Genomic DNA, 22,330 nt, shown 5'->3' with positions numbered 1-22,330 from the left:
TATATTTCTAAAAATGTTATTAGTAAAATATCTAATTCTTATTTATTTTTTAAAAATTCTATATGGACACCTTTAGGAGTTTATAGCTTCAACTTTTTATTAGTATATATATAATGTCTTAAAATTTCTATGGAGGTTAAGTAATTGTAATGTTTTAAAACATTCTATGAAGTTTAAATATTTTTAATATTTGAACCATTTAAAATTTTCAAGTTTCAATATTTATAATATTTTAAACTTTTAAAATTTTAAATTATATTTAAAAAACCTTTTAAATGTTAAGATATTTTAAAAATTTAAAAATTATAATATTTTGAAACCTTTAAAAGCTAAGACTTTTAGAAATTTCAATATTTATAATATTTTAAACTTTTAAAAGGTTCGAAATATAATATTTGAACCTTTTAAAAAGTTTCAATATTTATAATATTTTAAACTGTTAAAATTTTAAAAATATAATATTTAAAAACTTATAAAAAGCTAAGAACTTTTAAAAGTTTTGATATTTATAATATTTAAAATTTTAAAATATTATAATATTTTTTGAAACTTTTTAAAGTTTTAATTTGATCAGATAAAAAACCGGATCAAACCGAATAGAACTTTTAAACTTGGACGCCTGATAAATCAAGCTTTCCTGCTCATTCGTTGTTGGAAGCATATTAATCTTATTTATAATGGTTCTGAACCATACTCTAAAAAAATTCTAGCCGATGTGGGATATTGTACATAGTTCTTTTATTTACATAAATTTCAAATTTTCCTTTTTCTAAAAAAATCTGGAAATTTTAAAAATGTTAATGAATGGCATGTCAAATCCTAATTGGTCGTTTAAAAAATATTTTAATATAGAAAATTCTGGAAATCTTAAAAATGTTAATTAGTGACATGTCGAATTCTGATTGAATGTTTAAAATCCTATGTGGACAGCCTTAGGAGCTTATAGCTTCTACTTTTTATTAGTATAGATTGTTTCAAAAGTTACTAACTCACCAAATCATGACACATGTCAATTTCAAAAGTTACTAACTCAATAGATCGTGATAAGTGTCAATTTTACACAAATTTCTAATTTTAAAAGAAAAAAATCTTACTAACTCACCAGATCGTGACAATTTCAAAATTTACTAACTAATCAGAATGTGACAACTGTCAATTTTACACAATTTTCCAATTTTAAAAAAAAAATCGTTGTAAAAATCAAGAAATAAAAAAATTACTAATCATAAAATAAATTATAAATATAAATTTACGATAAAGATACATATAGTTTCTAAAGAAAATCCTTCTACGATAATTATATTTATTCAAAACAATCCTACATTATATTGAATTTTTGGCCTAATCCTAAAAGAAAAAGAATTTAAATATTAAGATATGTAGTCTCTCAAATCTTTGTCATATATATAGAGAGAGAAAGAGGTCATTCCAATGTATCAAACTCAATTAGAATTTTTAAACATGAATACTAGAGATGGAAACTGAAACTGTGAAAAGAATGAAAAGTCACCCAAGAAAAGAAATAGAACTATTATGAATAATGATCAGATTGTTATGATGGAGAAGACGTTTAGAGATGAACCTCATATGCGGCTGAAACTAGCTACACTAGAGGCAGTCAACAAACTAAATCAATGAGTATGTATAAAACTCATATTTAGCTTCACATACATATTTTTCATCATTGACTAATATTATTTTACAAAATATAGGGATCCAAGCTTACAACTATGCAACTAAGAAAATGGTAACACATTCAACTTTTATTCTTTTTTAATTTTCCAAAACAATTTATAACTAGCAAACATTCAAACTCATTAAATTATACCACATATATCTTGAAAGGATAATTGAAGACATTTTCGATGTCAATCCATCTACTAGAGGATGTATTGATAACAATCATGATAATCATGCTCTAAAACAAAAATGAAGATGTCTCCGGAATAAAACGTCAAACAAGCCCGGTAACAATTATATTCTATATTATGCAATTCAATATCCTTTACTATAATAATTATACAATTAAATAAAATTGCATAAAAGAACATTATTTTATAAAAGTGTATTGTTCTTTATTCAGAAAACAATAAAGGAGAAGACAATGACTTAATGACATGTAATTATCTTGAGGCTTTGGTGTGGAAATCTGAAAGTCTATAAACAAAGTGGAAAAATGTTGAAATTTTTGATTTGTTGTCAACAAGGACGAGTTGTGCTACAACCATTTCGACAACCTCTAACTTACTTAGATGACTTATTGTCACGGTCAACATCGTTCGGAACAATATGCAAACATATAATTCAACGCTTGTTTTTACATCAATGGGTGGAAAATTGATTACGATATCAATTCATGAAATAGTCCCTTCACTTTTCGTATGCATAGTCAGAATTACCACAAAATTGGATTTTCTACTACCAGACGAAGGAGATCTACCATGTTTTGCGCAGCTATACGTATATGATACCGTTCATGAACTACAAAATTGTCTTAATGCACTTGCCAAAAGAAAAAACAATGAATTGAATGAAAGTATTCTCAGCGGATTGATTGGCATGCTTGACGAATACAACGAGTTAGCTTAAGTGTTCAGAATTGCTAGAGATAGATACGAATCCGGAACAATTGAAGAATACTTAATCAGATTAGCTAAAAATAAAAAAACGTGGTAGAAAATTTGACCTTCCACAAGGAGACGAGATAGCTGGACTTATTGTAGGTGACATGTCTATTCCAAATTGTGAGAGAGATATAATAGTGCATCCAAAAATGGACAAACCACAATAAATCAACTCTTTACATCCATGGTACATGTATCTACAATATCCTTTATTGTTTTCATATGGTGAACAAGGTTATAAGGAAGAACATTTTCATATAGAGAAGGATATACTACGAAGAGGTCATATGTTACAATGTGCGAGTATTATGCATACCAAATACATTCAAGATTGACATCTCCAGGAACAATAATTCGTTCAGGCCGTCTTTTCCATCAATATGTAGTTGATGCATACATTGCTATTGAGCAAGAACGTAGGAACTTTTATCTGTATAACCAAATAAAACGTAGAGCAGATCTTTACAATAATGTATGTGATGCAGTTGAACAAGAGGATGCAGATTCAAAAAAACTAGGCCAAGAAATAATTTTACTATATTCGTTCACAGGGGGACCGCGATACATAGTAGAGAATTATCGAGAAGCAATGGCAATATGTAGACGGTATGGAAATCCGAACCTTTTCATTACTAGAACAGCAAATCCAAAATGGGAAGAAGTGAACGAACATATAAAAAAAGCGAGAAATGAGATTGCAAATGATAGACCTGATATTGAATGTCGTGTATTTAAAATGAAATTGGAAGAACTCTGTAAAGACCTACAAGATGGAGTCTTTTTCGGCCATGTTACAGCAGGTACAAATATAATTTATTACCAAATATTATCTTTTGTTATATTTGATAAAGATGCATAAAAATTCACCGGAAAACTGCAAAAATCTTAAGAGCTACAAATTTTATAGAGCATTGTTTTATTGTATGAATTAATATATTTAGACTTGAAATTCAATTAACTGTTATTATGTTGTTCATATAAATAAAAAGTAATTTGGGCGAAAAAGAATTAGAAGACGTTCCCACATGTGTGCATTCAATTGTTGGAAATACTTATTTGAGGAACGAATTTGATTTTTTTTTTTATAAATCTATGCATAAAATTAGGTTTTTATACAGTTATTTTAATTTGGTTTAAACTCATCCTTAGGATATGTTTTATTTTTATCATATCAAATAAAATAAGTGATACAAAAGTTTAGATTTCATGAATTATAGGTTAATAATTATTTCAAGAATATATTATTTAATAATTATTATAATAATTAATTAATATTATATTATTTAATTAAAAGTAATAATATAACATATATGTAATTTAAAACCAAGCATACATAAACAATACACACATCACTAAAAATATAAGAATGGTTGACCTCTAATAAACATATATATATATATTCTATAATTATATATAATATACTGATTAAAAATTAAACAAAACTTGTGCAACGCACGGGTCCATCTCTAGTACATAATGAAGTACTACACAAATAAAAATAACTAAGTGATTTTTCTATAAATAACAAATTTTAATTTGAATTTGGTTTGATTTTGAAGTGTGATAAACATAAAATATTTTAATTTGATATTGACCCATTGGTCTGACCCGCTGGTTCAACCACCTGTTCACGGGTTTTTAGCGGATTTTCCGGATTTTGTGGGTTTTTAGTTGTCCGGTTTTTAGAGGTAACCCGGACTCGGTTGGACCGGTGTGGTCCGGGTTTAAAAACATTGATTGTGAGTTGGTCTCGTTTTAATAGGGTGTAATTAGTTGGCTATTAACTCTTGGATAAAGAAAGACTCAAAATTAAGTTATAGTTTTTTTTTTCTTTTTTCTTCATTTGACCAAATTAAAGACCACAAATGGTTTAAACCAGAGAAAAAAAGTCTTCCTAAATAATACTAAAAGGCAATTTAATATTTTTCCTTAATTCTGAGATGTATTTTCATTTTTCAATAAAGAGATTTTTTTATTTTTTGACAGCCAATCCCAATTCAGAGATTTACAAAGCCAAGATTATGTAAAATTTATAATTCACATATTTATTACTATATATCAAATGCACACATCTATACTATATATATAGTCTTAGGAGGAATCAGGAGAGGACCATAAAGAGAAGATTAAAAGAAAGAAGAAGGTAAATTAGTTACTGTGATTCGGTAGTAAAAGTAACCGCGTTTAAAAAGCTCTTACTTTAATCTTGTGTGTGTGTGACTAAATCCAACAAATATTCGTCAAAACAAATAAAATTTATTACAGAAATTTTATATACGACTGAATATATATATATATGTATGTATGTATCGATGTGGGCGTGTATAGATCCTGAGAGAGGTATATATCTACAGCTTTCATCTCTGGCTCGTGTTGTTTGTGTATATCACGAGGAAAAGGCAAATAATAACCCAGAAGAAACTTAGGGAGAGCCATCACTGAAAATCTTTAGACCAGTGTAAGGAGGGTGTGGGAAGGGGGGGGGGGGGGAGAGAGATAGATTTTTATCAAATTGGCATCATCGAATCTGGATTGATAGAGAGGATTTAGGGTTTGTAGGAGTTGGAGAGGGAAATTAGGGTTTTTTCTCACTAGGTTGATGGAGATGATGGGGGAAAGTGAATTCAAAGGGAGATGATTTGGAGACCTGAATCATGTAATGTTATTTCCCAATTTTAGGGATTTTTTTTTTTTAATAAAATTATTACGTTAGATTATCTCGAAGAGTCCGTGTTTTATGGGTTCGTTCGTTCTCCTGTTGAGATAATTTTGTGGTGTGATTGGTTGGTGTTGTCTCTTGATAATTGATGTTTTCTTTTCTGGGTTTTGGTTTTAAAAATTGTAAATTTTGTTGTTGTTTAGCTGCTCTTTATTTGATGATCTCCATTTCGTTGGAAAATGTTGTGCAGTTTTTAATATCTTCTTTGTCTCTTTGTAACAGTTGCAAAGAGCTTGATAGAAATCGGTTTGCGACTCGGGGAGAATTAATTTTATTGTAGATGGTGAGATCAGCTAAACCCTTTCTTTTTTCTTCTTATCCTATTACTGTATTATATCCTTGTCTGTTTCCTGGATGAGAAGAAGTGATGAAGTTGTATATTTAGCATTAGATCATGATGAACGCTTGATCGTTTTACTTGATGTGATCGTGATAGCTTTTGATGAAGCTGTGAAGTTGGTGGTTCTAAGTAATACAACAGCTTCATATATTGCTATCGCCATAACTACACTTTTTGTAGTATATAGACTCTCCAGTTTACTCCTTTGATGATTGTTTTCTTTTCCTTAATTAACATTTTCAATGTTATTATATCTCGTGCAGGCTGATAGAAGAGTTGGTAAGCGTCCAGTGGGTCAGAGAGGTTTCTCAAAAGTGGAGTCTGGAACTTGTAATGTTTGTTCTGCTCCATGTTCATCATGCATGCACCGTAATGTAGGTTCCACAGTATCAAAGTTGGACGAGTCATCAGATGAAAACTGTCATGGAGTAGTGCGCAGCCAGTGTTCTGTCAACGAGGACGATCTTTTGCCTGCTTCCATGACTAATACTCACAACAGTTTAAATAACACTGCTAGTGAAGCAAGCAATCTTGTTAATTCCAGTCATGATGCTCTCTCTGAGAATGCGGAGAGTAAGGAAACCATAAGATCTTCTGGGATATCAGATGATTCCGGAGCTGTTGCAATGACTTCTAAGACATCTCTTTCTGGGAGCAGGATGAATCAGAAAGTCTCTGCATCAGCTAATGTGTTAGATCAGAGCTCTAATTGTGTAGAGGGCCAGGAAGATGGGATATTGTCTGATGATCGAGCCAAAAATTTGAATTCAGCTCTGGTTTCTGATCCTATTCTGGGTGGATCCAGGAAAGATGAAGTGAAATTACAATCTTTGCATAATCCGTCATCAAACCATGAGGACAGAGTCAGTTCTGAGAGAGGAAATTTCAAGGAAAAATCAGAACCAGGGGGTGACAAAGAGAGAGAGGAATCTTCAGTTGAAGGATCTTCACGTTCAGGCGAGAATAGGAAGGATGGTAAATCAAGTAAAAGCTCTTCGTTAAATATATCAGATGAGCCAATCTCATCAGCTGTGTCTGAGAGCGAAAGTGATGGTTCTGAACTGCTGGAACATGATGTAAGTAAGGCTGTTTTCTCTCATATTCAGAGAAATTAGCGAACACATCTACTTTGTCTTTTGTTGCAATATTTGCTCAGTGGAATGATTTTCATGTGAAAGGTTTTTCCTTTTTTTTGCTTAATAGGTAAAGGTTTGTGATATCTGTGGAGATGCTGGTCGTGAAGATTTACTCGCTATCTGTAGCGGATGCAGTGATGGTGCAGAGCACACGTAAGCCTACTCTTGTATTCATGGGAGAGAAAGCATACTAATAGCCAAATTCCATTGGCAAATTGTCCGCATGTTAGGAATAGAATTTTTTGGAAAGATATTAACCATTAATTTTGACTGTCATGTCTTCTATCATTCATAACTCAAGGTAGGGCCAAGTAATATAGTTGTGTGTTTCTTTTTACATAGCTATTGCATGCGGGAAAGGCTCAATGAAGTTCCTGGGGATGATTGGCTATGTGAAGAATGTGCTGAGGAAGCTGAAAAGCAGAAGCAAGGTAAAGCTGAATATTTAACCGGACATGCTATATGTGAAAAGAATTAGCGAAATAAAGTAGCATGAATTTTGGATCAACGTTTCCTGTTTCCATTTTGCTAACGAACTGGAAGTTGAAACATGCAGAAGCTAAGAGAAAGAGAGAAACTGAGGTAACCCTCAATGCACATAGTTCTGGCAAAAGGTACGCAGATAAAATTGAGGCAGCTCCAGATGCGAAAAGACAGGCGGTTGAGGCTCCAACTGGGTCACCCAAGAAATCTATTCTCCCCAGAACAGGTGCTTTATCTCGGGAAACATCATTCAAGGGCTTAGACAGGTTAAAGGGAAAGCTAAATCATCAAACATCATTCAGTGATGACACAGAGAGTGCACGATCTACTGGTTCACAGCTCCAACCTCCAAAAGGTAGGCTGCATAATGGCATTGCTCTCCCTAAACGCAACTATTCCATTTCTCTTTTGTTTATTTCTGGTGATTTTGCAGGTTGTATAGCATTACCTAGTTTTTTGTTTCTCCAGGTGCATTTTTGAAATCCAGTTCCTTCAATTGTTCGAGCTCGAAACCGAAAGTGCAACTTATGGATGATGCTATTCACCCAAGACAGAAGACTGGCAAAGAGTATACTGCACTTGAGATAAAGGAGGGGGGTTTTAGAAATGTTGGAAAATCAATGTCAAGTAGAACTACAGATACAGGGAGTTCTAGTGGTAACGACTCGCATGCAAAAGTGCTTGGATCGAAAGTCCATCATTTGCAAGAAGGCAAAAGCTCAAAGCAAGTGAAAGATCGTAGTACAGAAGCTAAAGTGTCAGCATCCTCCATCGACCAGAAGTTGAAATCACGCGGCAATTCGTCTGTTTCACATGCAAATAATAATCGTGATTTGAAGGGTTTGCAGTCTGATGGTAAACGAGGTAGCTTGACGAAGCAAGTCAGCAATCTTAACCGAAACCGTCTAGAAAATCCAGTTGCTTCGGGTATGATACTCATCTTTTTGTCAAGAAATTGGTACTTTACTTTATCTTTAATAGTACTTTGGTTGTTTATGTTTTGATCGTTTTAGTATAAGATCCCCCTTTTAAAGATATCTTGATTGAGCTCTTGTTATTTATTTCTTCCCTATGCAGGAGGAGATGTTTCCAAAAATGAAAAGTGCAGTGGCAGCGAGCAAAGTTCAAGTCAAGCCGACTGTAAGGACGAACTGCCATCCCCTTCTTGTACGGGTGAGGGCACACCAAGCCACGGTACTGTAGCTTTACATGATGGATTGCCGCGGTCCAGGGAATCTAGAGAGGTTGGGAAGAAAAGCAAAGAAGCCGTTGGTAAACGCCAAAGGTCTAGCCTATTATCTGGTGCAAAAGGCTTACCATCACATCAAAAGGGAGGTCAGACTGCAGAATCCAGCGACACCTCAGGCGTGCCTGATAGTGATCTCTCTACCACAAAAAACGTTAAGGAGGATATAAATAAGGGTAATAGGTTACGAGCAGCAGTAGATGCTGCCCTGCGTAAAAAGCCCAGCTTTACCAAGAACAGAGGATTGGAGCAATCTGATGCGTCATTGGTATCTAATGTGGATTCTAGCTCTGATAAGACTCTACGAAATCAATTGCCTCCAAAATTGCATAAGAATTATGTGTCACACGAAGGATTGCAAGGAGGGCATCCGACTTTATGGCCTACTTCCGATCCGTACAAACAGACAGTTGTAACAAATGAGAAGCAGCTTGTATTCTCTGGTGCTGATACAATACCTCCACGATCTATGGAACTTGAAGTCAATTTTCCCTCCATAAAGCCTGTTATGAGAGATTTGCCTTTAGTTCCCTCGCCTTTTATATTGAGAAGCTCAGCCATTCCTGACCATGAGTCTATATGGCAGTAGGTTTTTCTTTCCTTGTTGTGAAGAAGTTCTCTTTTTTGGTGTCTCTTATTTTTTCATCGAGGCATACTTTTCATATATGTCCATGTAACGGATATTGACTTGAAGTTTTTGTATAATGTTTCCAGGGGGGACTTAGAGGTGCGGAAAATCAGAAACCAGTTAGCTATGTGTAGCGGAATGCAAGCACATCTGTCAACCTTGGCATCACCCAGGGTTGCTGAAGTGGTGAATAAATTTCCAGAAAAATTCAGCTTGAATGAAGTACCTCGGCTAAGTACATGGCCAGGACAATTTCAAAAATTAGGTACTAAGGAAGACCATATAGCTCTATTCTTCTTTGCAAAGGACATCGAGAGGTAGGTTTTGTACATGATTATTTACTTGCTTTTACTTTGTGTTGGTGGTTTAAATGATTAACATTTAAATATATTTACTGATGGGAGTTTTCGTTGCACTGCTTGTGATACAGTTATGAGAGAAATTACAAGCCTCTAGTAGATAACATGATCAAGAACGATTTAGCTTTGAAAGGGAACCTCGAGAATGTTGAGCTTCTGATTTTTGCGTCCAACCAGCTTCCTCTAAGTTGCCAGCGTAAGAATGCTTACCAAAACTCTTACATGCATGTTGTGTCTGTGCCTATGATCATTTCGTTGATGGTTTCTAGATTGTAATGCCGAAACTTACACTTTGTGCACATGATCATCTTGTTGATGACTCTTCAATCACTCTAATGCTGTCTGATAACTTGATAAGTTTTTAGAAAGTAGCATCAATGATATAAAATTATTATATTCAGAACGTATTGCCAGTTTAGTCTCTATGAAATTTACTGCTTACATGTTGACATATTGCCCTTGCAGGCTGGAACATGTTATATTTCCTTTGGGGTGTATTCCGAGGAAGAGGAGATACTTGCACTAACCCACAAAAGAACACATCTTTGCCTACTTCAAATGTTGTGCCGCGTGACAGAGACCCCAATGAGCTGTGTCAAACGAGTTCTCCTTCCAAGCATTTGGAGAAAGTGTCTTCTCCACGTGAGAGCTCAAGCAACAAAATTGAAACTCGCAATGGGACAGATACAATTAGTCATGAGAATGCAAGTAACATAGTATCCTCTATTGAGCGATCACCGAGCACAAAGGTGGGTTGTTTTTAGCCCCTGTATAAATCCTTTGTCTCTGAAGTTGTTGTAGGATATTTGCATCTCTTAATATAGGGAGTCCCTTTTCGTCTCACATTTGCGTTCCTTGATACAGGAGGAAATTGCTCGTAAAGTGGAAGAAGCAGGTGTGAATAATATCCCTCATCAAGCTACTGGAGATAGTCTAGTGAGGAAGGTTCAGCAAATTGAGGAACAAGGATTAGGTGGTAGAAAGGATGTCCCTTTGACTGTCATGGGATCAGGGATCGAGTCCCATGGCTTAGACAATCATGCTAGTCACAGGAAGCGTTCACTTTGGGAACTGACAAGACCCGCTAACGAGGATTCATCTGCCATAAACAAGAAAGTGGAGCTCAATAATGATGGCTTATGCGAAGGGTCCCCGAATAAGAAGCTAAAGACAGAAAACGGAAGCAGCAGCTTCTCTCGGGATACATCTGGTCACGATTCCGGGATCATGGAGAAGATTCCCAAAATCGTGTTCCCTTTGGACTTGAATGTCGAAAGAGACGACAGCGAAATGGTGGATAATCTCATCCCACTTGGCAATGACGAGAACAAGAGAGGGTTAATAAGCGGTACAGTCCCGAATCTGGAGCTGGCGTTAGGCGCTGAGGAAGGAAATGAAGACACTATGGGACTATTGCCTTTCTTAGGGGTAAGTGGTGAACAAAGTAGCAGCAGTAGTATGAAGAAAGAAAAACAGAAAGCAGAGGAAGAAGATGATGAAGGGGCGGACGCAGCATCTCTGTCTTTATCACTCTCATTTCCAGGAAACGAGGAGAGGAAGAATGTGAATGCTCCGTTGTTTCTGTTCAGAGACCTTCCCAGATAAACAAACAAAAAAAAAGTTAAGTTTATCGTTTAAGTTTTACTTTTAAGTGTCCTTTAGTTGTTTTGTTTTTTTTTTGGTTGGTTGGTGAAGATAAAATCACAGGGTTTGTATATAAAAATGGTGATGGGATTAAAAAAACAAAAAAAGGATACCGAATGTTTCTAAAAGAATAATAATTATCTATAATTGGTTTATATATATTTTATAGAAGAATAAGAAAAAGAGTGTTCTGAATCATCTTTTCTCTATATATTGTAGTGTTAGATACAGTATGTTGATGGATTAATCATATATATATAAAAGTAAGGTTTTGGTCTCTCCTTATTGATTGATTTTTATTTAATACTTTTTTTAAAAAAATTTTTATTTGATTTCTAATTGTTTAATTGCTTTAAATAATATTTAAAATCCAATTAACACAATACATTTAATTCATACATTAAAATAAAATTATAACTGAAAAAATAAAATTATAACTGAAAATAAAATAAATTATGCATTAATCATATTCTACCACTCAATATTATTCAAATACAATAAATAATATTTGTAACTCCAATAATTCTAAATGTAATCTTGCATCAATTTTTATCATATAAATAAGCATTGCCTCATTCTCTTATATTGACATTTTTTACTTTCTCATTTTCACATTCTCTCATTCTCTTCCACTTCTCTCACTCTCTTCCACAATTTCTCAAATCATTTTTTGTTTTTTTATATGTTTTCAATTTCTTATTTTTGTTGTATGGGTTACAAAAAACCAAATGAAATATCATTGTAAATTTTTAATGCTAAATTTTAACTTTAGAGACTACATAATATATATATATATATATATATATATATATATTACATTGTTTTTATATTTAAAAATTCATCTTCATTATCTAATTTGGATTATCATCTTATAAGTAATCATTCTCTCCTCCTCTCTCACAAATATCAAATGTTGTTATATATAATATGTGTTGTAAGAATTTGATTCTATATTTTAATTTAGAAAGTATTATATATAATTAACATTGTTTTCAATTTTTATTTTATTTATATAAAAATAAAATATTTCTTTTATATTTCTTGCCTTTCTAATCTATTCATATTTATTTTTAAAATTTCCGTAGCTAAATTTAAATTCACATATGTTGGTTTTAACAAAAAATCAAGTTTATTTGAGAATCTGTTTTAAAAGGTTTATCTTCATTATCTATTTTAGATTAGCATCTTATAAGTCATTATTTTAAAATACCATTTAACTAAATCCTCTAAAGATGAAACCGTTAGTATGAAATCTAGCACTATAAATTATATTGATGAGTGAAAAACAAAACAAAAAACAAAAGGATTGAAGTTATTTTTGGGGTTTTAAAAAATCTTTAGATTGAAGTTCCTATAATTTAAAAAAAAAAAAAACTAATTTAGTTTATCACTTCAAAAGTAATATTTTCAATTTGGAATATTATGTGTGAGTGTTGAGTTATATCAACAAAACAATCAAAAAGTGTAAGTTTAAATTTTGATTGAGCCACTTGGTATTCCTTTTCTTTTAAGTCAAAAATAAATTAAAATATTTATTTATAATTAACCCACTTTTAAAGGCATTTAACTCAAATATAACTCCTACCCAATAATTTTACATTCATTCCTCCAACTAATATATTTATCTTTCAAGAAAATTTTTTTTTGGTAAAATTTTAATATTTTTTAATTATTTTAATTGCTTTAAACTTTGAAATGAGGAATATTCTATATACAATAATTTTATACGTATACTAAATTTTTTGATAATTTTATTTGATTCAATTTTACTATACTATAGTCTTATGTTTACATGGTCATTAAGAAAAAATCTTTAAATCAATGTTTAACCTCTATAAAACATGATCATAAACATAGATTCTCTCATATTAGAAAAATGTTTAAATTTCTATATTATTATTTATATTAATATAGCTAATCAATTTGTAATAATTTTTTGTAAAATTGGTTAATTTTTTATTTATAAAAAAGTTTATATATTTTAAATTTTGTATAATAAATAACCATACCAAAAAATTGTTGACAGGAGTGTTATTTTGAGAAATTGTTATAAATTTTTTTAAGATTCATACATTAGTATAACTTTTTTGAGATTATACATTAGTAAAACAATATTTTAGTTTAAGAAAATTTAAGAAATATAATCAAAACTATTATGCATACAACCATGCATTGCGTGGACTAATTACCTAGTATAAATGAAAACGATGCTTTGTTTGTTTGATTCTGTTTTATAGTGATATTAATTTATCTATAAATTAATAATTATTATTTTATAGTGTAAATTAATAATTATTAATTTATAGATATATTTTTAATTGTTTATTTTTTAAAAAATTATGAATTGGAACAACTATAGCAAAATAAGATTAAACTTTCGGATGTTATAAATTTTATGGTTTAGGAATTGAACTTGTAATATTTAGAAAGCACTATTTACAATAAATTACAAATATTATAGATAAATTGACTTATACACATGAGACACATAAATTCAAATCTATGAATAATAATATCAATTCTCCTATTTTAATAATCTGTCAAATTATCAAATTGTAAATGATGCATATCTAAAAATTAAAACTTTAAATTTAATTATTTGTATGACATGTTATAAAATATTTTAGAGATATCATTATAGGTTGAAAATACAACATTACAATTGTTCTATAGAATTGAGCTTTAGGAGAAACATACACTATTATATCAGTATATATATATATATATATATAAATTTACATAATTATTAATTTATGATATTATTGGGACCATATTTTATAAGGAGATTTCGAAAAAATTATTATCTTATTATCTTATCGAATATTGTTAATTTTTACACTGGCCCGACTTGGAACCAGCAAAATTTATTAATTTATAATGTTTATTAATTTATAGAGTATTAATTTATAAAGGTTTTACTGTATCTTGTATCGTTGAGAAAACTTATTTACCGTCTCAATGTGGTTAAAAGTCAGAAGAAGCAAATAAGAACGAGGGTAGGTTGGTAAATGCACATATATTCCCCCAACTCGAAGATATAAAAAAAAAAACGTTGTCTTCTTCGTCTTCCCACTGTGTGTTTTCTCTTTTTCTTGGGGATCAGATCTCTTTCGTTCGTCTTCAATTCCAATGGCGTCATGTGTTGTTGCTCCTCTTTCTCTCTCTGGTAAAATTTGATTCCTTCTCGGGTTCGCATATCTCTCGTTAATTTCCTTACATAATGATATAACTAAGCTCGTTCTTGTTGTTTCCATCTGAAATTGTTTGCTCATCAGTCATCATCATCGTTCTTTACTAGAATTTCTATCTTCGAGGTTTCCCGATTTGTACTTTCCGGCAGTGATTTTTATAGCTGTACGGAGACAGTTCTTTCGAGTTGATCGTCCTGAATTTTTTGCACTTCAGATTACTAAAAATTATATATCGTCCTAAATTATTAACCTGATCAATTCCTTGTTTGCCAATAGGGCAGCAGCTAGAGTAACTAACTGTAGCTTTTGGAGCTGTGATTTTTGCAATTTTTATTTGTAAGAATTTTTTTTTGCATATGCAAAAAAACCAAGCAAGGTTCTTTTGATTCTTGAATATATATATCTATCTGGTGGCTCAGGTGGGTCTCAATCTCATCATTTGAAAGCTAATGGATTGTCGTCTACCACGAAGCTCAGTTCTATTTGTAAACCTTGTGCATTGTCAATCCTGAATAAATCAAACCGGACTCGCAATTTTTCTGTTTCTGCTGGGTACCGGTAAGTATCTTATGTTATGTAATGTTATGTCTGTCACTACTACTACTACTATAGCGTTTTCTCTTCTGTTGAATTTGACTTAATTCTTCTAATGATCTTCAGAGATGGGAGTAGGAGTGGAAGCAGTGGTGACTTCATAGCTGGTTTTCTTCTAGGAGGTGCTGTGTTTGGCGCTGTTGCTTATATCTTTGCTCCACAGGTAAAATTGTTATCTCTTTTGGAATCCTATGTATGGGAAATACACAGTAGCCTTATGTTTGATGATTTTGGATTGTGGTGTTACTAATCGGTTATTTTGTTTGTCTATGAAACTCTATTGAAATGTTGAGTTGATTGAGGTTCTGATTCTTGCTTATGCACATACCAGTGGCAAAAAGAAAACAGATAGTAGTATCTTTGTTATCTATCTCATGACTGTTTCATTGGATCTTGTAGCTTGGGATGATCTTCTATATTATTACTCTCATGTAATCTTAGCTATGTGTGTTTTTCTTCTTTCGTTTTGGTGATTTAGATCCGGAGATCGGTACTGAATGAAGAAGATGAGTATGGTTTCAAGAAGCCGCAACAGCCAACGTACTACGATGAAGGTTTAGAGAAAACAAGAGAGACATTGAATGAGAAAATCGGACAGCTTAATTCCGCGATTGACAATGTTTCTTCGCGTTTAAGAGGTCGAGAAAAGAACAGTTCTTCCCCCAATGTACCGGTCGAAACTGACCCTGAAGTTGAAGCTACAACTTGAAGTCGAAACAGGTTTCCTTGTCTGTGTTTCATACGTAACCAGAGTTGAAAACCATTCCTTAAGGATTGATTTGGTGTTTCCCTTCTTCTTTTTCTTGTTGCTTTTTGTGCTCTCTAGTAGAAACTCTTGCAAAGTGAAATACATATATATATATATATATACACGTCTTTTGTTTTTACTTTTTATTGAATTTAAATTCATAATTTGGTCTAATTCAATTCAACTCAGCATTTCAGTTATTAATCTGAATAAAGCAAATTACAATGCCTGAAATTTACATAATACAGTTGCAACTTTATTTAAAAATAGAAGATCTTAATATTTATACAAACTGGATAAGGTTTGAAATAATCCGTAAAAATACCAAAAAGAAAGAAAGAAAAAAGACAGAGAGAGAGAGAGAGAGAAACATTGGCCGGTGGCCTCGTCACACAAATCAATCACCAAAATATCCAAAAGGAACCGAAAACGCATAAAGCCAAAGCCTTTCTTCTTCGTCCGATATTACTGAGAAAGCAATCCACAAGATTCGATTGAAACTTTTCCATTTTCCTCAAAAAGTTTCGATTTTGTTGAACGGAAAAGAAAAACCTAATCCCCCTTTTACGTTAGGGTTCTGGGGTTTCTGTTTTGTCTCTCTGTCTGATGATGTGCGAGGAGATTCTTCCTCCGTTCGCGTCTATGTCAGATGGAAGACCATGATAAGTCTCCCCCTAAGGTAAAAATTACCAGTCTTTTCGAATCCAAAGTTTGATTTTTTTTTTTTAATTCCTAGGTGAAAATGCATGAGTTCTCCATGGAGAGATTTGGTTTTTATTAGATAATGTCTGGTTTTGGTTTGAGTGGAATCTGAACGTTTGAGTTCTGTTCTTGAAATTTCGGGATAATGATTATGTTTGTATGTTCTCTTATCATTTATCGTTTGTTTGTTTGTAGGATTACTATAAGATTCTAGAAGTTGATTACGACGCAACTGAAGACTTGATCAGACTGAATTATCGGAAGCTTGCATTGGTTTGTCAACTCATATAACCCTTTTTCCAATATCCGCTTAGATGTCTGTCTTTAGATAATGAATTTATGATCTGGAAGAAGAATGAATTTTGCTGAGTATGTTTTTTTTTTTGTGTGATTCCATTCTACAGAAGTGGCATCCTGATAAGCACAAAGGCGATAGTGCAGCTACAGAGAAATTTCAAGAGATTAATGAAGCTTATAATGGTTAGTCATCGGAACATAAGTACCCTAGATAGTGGCAAGCTTCACTGGTATTTCCCTATATTCATTGGTCTAGAAAGAAAAAAAATACATGACAGAGAGAGAGAAGAAGTAGAGTAGAAAATTTAGAAAAAAGAGAACTTGTAGAAAGCAGATAGACGTTTTAGGAAGACTAGGAGGAAACAAAGTTTAGCAGTGAAAGAACAAACTGCTAAAGCCTTCAGCTTTATCCATTTACCTCCTTAACCTTTATTGTTCAATAATTCTGTTTTAGTATTGATACAACTCCATCTAGTTTCGAACATTTGATAATTTTACGTCCCCTCTCCATCTCTTCGCTTCTTTGCTAAACGTTTTGAGTATGATTTTACTGGTATTTATGAGATCCACAAGTATACTTTACGGGTATGTAACATTATCTTTTTGCGATTTACAAACAGGTGTTTTACATTTGAAAAGAACATGGTATCTACTATCTAGTTTTTGACTGACCATTTGAGATGATCCCAACTCATTCTTGAACAGGAATATCTCGCCAGATTTAAGGGAATGATACTCACTTGCAATGGGCTTGGTATCAGCCAATCCTCATCACCATGGTAACAACCTCTTCAGAATATTTACTGTTCTTTTCCTCCACAATGTCAGATTCTTATATATCATATCATGATTCTGTATGTTTATTGGTAAAACTTTGCATGCAGGACACATCAATTGGCTGGGACCACCAAACAACAGACGAGCAAGGTTGGTTTTCTTTTTCTTTAATTGCTTCTTGGCATTGTGAATTAACTATGTAACTCCTTCAGTACCCAGTTTAACTGTATCAGTATGGCTTCTTCGCAGGATACTGTATAAACTGAAGCAGAAGTTAGAAGAGAGCTGTAAAACTGTACAAAACTGGAGCCATTGCACTTTTTATCGCGCATTGATGATATAATGATATGCTTTAGTTAGATCTGTTGTATTGTTTCTTTATCTATGTAGAATTAGAGAAGCTTGTATTGTCTCTGGCGTCTATTCATACATTCACGCATTGGTGATGGTTCAGATATTTTACCACTCTACTTCTCTCATCATTTATGGTTTTTTCCAGACCGGAGACATACAGTGAATAATACAATCTATGAAACGAAGCTTCAGTCTTGAAGATGTATTTATTTGCTTTGTAGCTGTATATAGTTTAGTTGAATATTCAATGTAATCATTAGCTTGCACAGCTCAAAAGGGAAGATTCATTAACTTGCACTGCTTTAAGTTGATGCAGTAATAATTTCACAAGTTCTGAGATTTTTTTTATTGGAAGTAACAAAGTTCATTACAATCCAGCGCAAGTAACTACAGTGTTACATAGAGTAACTACAGTGTTACATAAGAATTTTTTTCTTTCTGATAAGTAATATTGTTATCTTACAAGTTTACAACACACTCGGGAAGCTTCATTGAAAGTGATATATAAAGAAACCTTGGAAATGGTACATAACTTTGTAAGAGGTATACAAAAAATTGTTACAGAAACTTTGTTAAAGAATACATCAAAAAACATTAGTATACAGGTAATATGAAAGAATGTACAACTTTAGACTGAGATAAGTCAGTGACTTGAGAACATGGCTTCAAAGCAAGATTCGGCTCTCCTCGTAGAATCCCAATTTGGTTTCGAAAGACCTGAGTTTTCATTTCAAGGGCAAACATCCTCTCGGAGAGACATCGGATACACATATGTGCGAGCTTCAATACTGTAATGTCTGTCAACAAATCCACTATGCGGCTTACGCTCTAAATTCACAGTGTCTATAGTTTCTCCTAATACATATGAACATCTTAAATCAACTCATTTCATAGTGTCCCAATTTTTCTTCGAAAGATCTGAGTTGATCTTTCCAGAGCCAAACATCTCAAGAAAGGAAGGAACCTGACCCGGATATAAATATCTTGCAAGCTCCCCTGAGATCCTTAAGCTCATGCACTTAATCCTAATTACCTTCACTATTCATAACATTCATTTGGCAAAATCCCATCTTCTTTCATTTTTCTAAACAGCCCATCTGCTTCACGCCGTAGACCTTTCTTGTACAATCCTAACATCAACGTAGTGTATGTCCAAATATCTGGCATAAGTCCTTTGTGATTGAGGCTACAATATAAATCCCAAGCATCTGCCACCTCACCAGCCTTACACATCCCGCCAATGATGATATTATATGTAACGATATCAGCATCCATTCCACTCTTTTGCATATCCGCCAATATCACCAATGCTTTCTCTATCTTCCCATTATCGCATAGACCATGTAACAAAACATTGTAAGTAACAATATTAGGAGTCACACCAGAAAAAACCATCCGTCTGAAGATTTCTTCAGCAACATTAGGTTTTCCAGCTCGACAATAACCCTGGATTAGAATTGTATAAGTGACTGTATTTCTAACCACTCCTCTCTGAGACATCTCGCAGAAGAGTTTCATCCCATGCTCTACCTTCTTAGACTTGCAATATCCATTAATGAGAATACTATAAGTTACAACATCCGGGAAACAACCTTTGGTAACCATGAAACCAAACATTTGCTCTGCATCATCTAGGCGACTGTACATACAAAGCCCGTAAATCAGTAAACTGTAAGTAACAATATCAGGATCCAGAGATCTCCGGATCATCTCCTCGTACAGTTCTTCAGCCTCTAAAATATTCCCTTCTTTCACACACGCATCAATCAATGCATTGAAAGTAAATACATCAGGGTAGATCTCTCTCTTGGTCATATAGCTAACCATTCGAGTAGCATCGCTCCATCTACCTGAATTACAAAGTCCAGATATAAGAGAGTTGTAGGTAACAGCATCAGGTCTAACCCCATCTTTCTCCATCCGGTTTAACAGATCCAACGCGTTATCCACCTGTTTGCTTTTGCATAAACCATCAATAACTGTATTGTAGATCACAACATTAGGCTTATATCCCATTTCCACCATTCCCTCAAACATATACAAAGCATCATAAACCCTACCACCGCGACAGAATCCACAAAGCAAAGAACCAAAAGTGACAATGCTAGGCTCATGGCCAAGTTTCATCATCTTCCCAAGAAACGACAACGCAAGAGAGAACTGAGAGCATCTGCAGAAACAATTCAACAAGATATTGCAAGTATAGTGGTTATGAGGGATCCCCAAGATTTGCATCTGCTCCCAAAGATAGATCACAACATCATACTTCTTCATCTTGGAGATAGCACTTAATAACCTACTGAAATCAGCAATTGAAGGAAGAGGACGACACTGAACCATGTGAAAGAAGAGATCAAGCGATTCGTCTAGTTTCATATATTGAATCCCATTTCTCAACATTTCTCGGTAATCACTGCCACCGGAATAATAAGCTCGTCTCGAGAAACAGAAACCGCAAATGCTAAACGGAGAAGACGAAGGAGAGATTCCGGGATTACCTTTATCGAGAAGATTCCGATGAAGAAACGACTTAGCTTTCGAAGAGATCGATCTCCTCATGCTTCAAAGCTTGAGTCCAGTTTCGTTCCCAATCTCTCTGAGAGAAGAAGAAGAAGAAGAAGAAGAAGAAGTGGTAAAACCTCACAACTCTTAACCGGTTTCTAATTCACCTGAATTTTTTAAATGGGAGATTCCGGTTTATTATACCAAACCGGAGCAGAATTAATCGGTTATCTCAGTTGTAATTTCAATTTCTTTGACTCTCCATTTTTTTTTTGGTTTATAATCCATTTTTAGGTTCAGTTTCACCTAAACAGCTTACTTGATTTAGAAATTTCTAAACTCGACACTACCCGGATTAGACATCCTTAATCCATGTGTCATGCTTACATTAAAAATGATTGAACAACAATTTTACAAATAACAAACGCAAGATTATGATAATATTTTGTCAATGAATATAGCATAAGAGAGATTTTATAAAAGTTGGCCAGTTAACCACCTCTTAAACATGATAGAGCTTTCCTCTGGTTTGTATTCAGCTGTATGCCCACCTCTCTGTGAACTTAAAATAAAATCTTAAACCCTTTTCATATGCAAAGTTCAAAAAAAAAAAAAGTTTTGTATAAAAGCAATGGAGACTTGCTTTGACAGTAGCAAATGTCATCTTATTGGCATAAGTCTGATGTAACCAGCAACTTGATTGTTTATCATCCATGGCCTCCAATCATCAATGATAGAGTAATTTAGAGACCTTATCCATGCTTGTGTTGACATGAAAGGTACTACAATGTCGTGATCGCCGCTATATATATATATATTCACCCAAAATAATATAATAATTCAACAAGTTTTATATCAATTCTCCTTAATTTGTATATAAAATTAGAAAGTTGAAAATGCTATTAATCTTATGGTAAGATTCTTACCTATAGGTGAGAGATCGATAACTGTTAAATTCGGGTTTTACTGTGGGCTTCCAACTCAAAACCAATTGGCAATGAGTAGAGAGGTCCTAATCTTTTATATATTACCAAAGTCCTTTCACATTTCACATCTATCAGATGTGGGATCTTTTCTCCACACGCCCCCTCGAGATGATGACTCTTCTAGCCATTAATCTCGACAGAATCCATCACGCCCCCTCGAGATAGTACTCTTTTTTTTTAGCTATCTCGATGGAATTAGGCCTTCCTTTGGGCCATCAATTAATGGGGTGATCGGGCCTCTATTCGAGCCGGACTAATTAACGGACCAGCGTATGTAGGCTCTGATACCATGTTAGATTCGAGCTTTATTGTGGGCTTCCAACTCAAAACCAATTGGCAATGAGTGGAGATGCCCTAACCCTTTATATATTAGTTAATCCTTTCATATCTTTCCGATGTGGGATATTTTACACTAACACCCCCCTCACGCTCAGGCATGACCATCTGAAGCGTGGGCATATGTGGGAACAACATCCACGGGGTGGCCCAAGAAACAACCTGCTCTGATACCATATTAAATTCGGGCTTTACTGTGGGCTTCCAACTCAAAACCAATTGGGAATGAGTGGAAAGGCCCTAACCCTTTATATATTACCCAAGTCCTTTCACATATATCAGATGTGGGATCTTTTCTCCACACGCCCCTTCGAGATGATAACTCCATCTTGAACCGATCCCACTTGGACCGATAATAAACCCCTTCTTGGGCCCCCATTACTCGGGTTAACAAAAAGCATGTCCGTATCCACTTTTCTAGGTCTACCAGAATTTGAATCTTGGGCTCTGATACCATATTAAATTCGGACTTTACTGTGGACTTCTAACTAAAAACTAATTGACAATGAATGGAGAGGCCCTAACCCTTTATATATTACCCAAATCCTTTCACATCTATCAGATGTGGGGATCTTTTCTCCGTAATAACCTCTGAGGCTGTTATTCATATGGTATCGTACGCTGCTCTTAATGTCCATATTATAAGGCGTGTCCATAGATTAAC

At 33.5% G+C, this 22,330-nt stretch overlaps 4 protein-coding genes across 6 annotated transcripts; 3 read left to right on the top strand and 1 right to left on the bottom strand.

Moving 5' to 3' along the window:
• The first annotated feature begins 4,733 nt into the window (after positions 1-4,733).
• LOC104705960 (protein PARALOG OF AIPP2) lies at positions 4,734-11,377 on the top strand. 2 transcript variants are annotated; one of them, XM_087461909.1, is made up of 12 exons: positions 4,734-4,964; positions 5,566-5,626; positions 5,947-6,759; positions 6,887-6,972; positions 7,162-7,250; positions 7,376-7,657; positions 7,771-8,229; positions 8,380-9,133; positions 9,263-9,493; positions 9,607-9,731; positions 10,001-10,284; positions 10,400-11,377. In XM_087461909.1, the coding sequence occupies exons 2-12, from the start codon at positions 5,624-5,626 to the stop codon at positions 11,138-11,140; spliced, it is 3,867 nt and encodes a 1,288-aa protein (XP_087318035.1). In that variant the 5' UTR covers positions 4,734-4,964; positions 5,566-5,623; the 3' UTR covers positions 11,141-11,377. The 2 variants fall into 2 exon arrangements, with proteins under 2 accessions (XP_087318035.1, XP_010420369.2); XM_010422067.3 differs by having other exon boundaries at positions 4,843-5,280.
• A 2,818-nt stretch (positions 11,378-14,195) lies between these two features.
• On the top strand, positions 14,196-15,851 carry LOC104705959 (uncharacterized). Its single transcript, XM_010422066.2, has 4 exons — positions 14,196-14,345; positions 14,790-14,928; positions 15,031-15,127; positions 15,443-15,851. Exons 1-4 carry the CDS (start codon positions 14,309-14,311, stop codon positions 15,671-15,673), a joined length of 504 nt encoding a protein of 167 aa, XP_010420368.1. The 5' UTR covers positions 14,196-14,308; the 3' UTR covers positions 15,674-15,851.
• Positions 15,852-16,022: 171 nt separating this feature from the next.
• Positions 16,023-18,133, top strand: LOC104705958 (uncharacterized). Its single transcript, XM_087463068.1, has 7 exons — positions 16,023-16,391; positions 16,610-16,687; positions 16,819-16,894; positions 17,205-17,296; positions 17,417-17,490; positions 17,596-17,638; positions 17,738-18,133. The coding sequence occupies exons 1-7, from the start codon at positions 16,362-16,364 to the stop codon at positions 17,747-17,749; spliced, it is 405 nt and encodes a 134-aa protein (XP_087319194.1). The 5' UTR covers positions 16,023-16,361; the 3' UTR covers positions 17,750-18,133.
• A 196-nt stretch (positions 18,134-18,329) lies between these two features.
• Positions 18,330-20,493, bottom strand: LOC104705956 (uncharacterized). 2 transcript variants are annotated; one of them, XM_019229181.2, is made up of 2 exons: positions 20,341-20,493; positions 18,330-20,255 (listed from the first exon to the last, which is right to left on the bottom strand). In XM_019229181.2, exon 2 carries the CDS (start codon positions 20,240-20,242, stop codon positions 18,881-18,883), a length of 1,362 nt encoding a protein of 453 aa, XP_019084726.1. In that variant the 5' UTR covers positions 20,243-20,255; positions 20,341-20,493; the 3' UTR covers positions 18,330-18,880. The 2 variants fall into 2 exon arrangements, with proteins under 2 accessions (XP_019084726.1, XP_019084725.1); XM_019229180.2 differs by having other exon boundaries at positions 18,330-20,487.
• Positions 20,494-22,330: the final 1,837 nt, after the last annotated feature.

This window comes from Camelina sativa, chromosome 8, assembly GCF_030686135.1.
Source record: "Camelina sativa cultivar CO46 ecotype springtype chromosome 8, ASM3068613v1".
In the NCBI taxonomy this organism is placed as follows: domain Eukaryota; kingdom Viridiplantae; phylum Streptophyta; class Magnoliopsida; order Brassicales; family Brassicaceae; genus Camelina; species Camelina sativa.
This window is presented reverse-complemented; position numbering and strand designations above follow the sequence as displayed.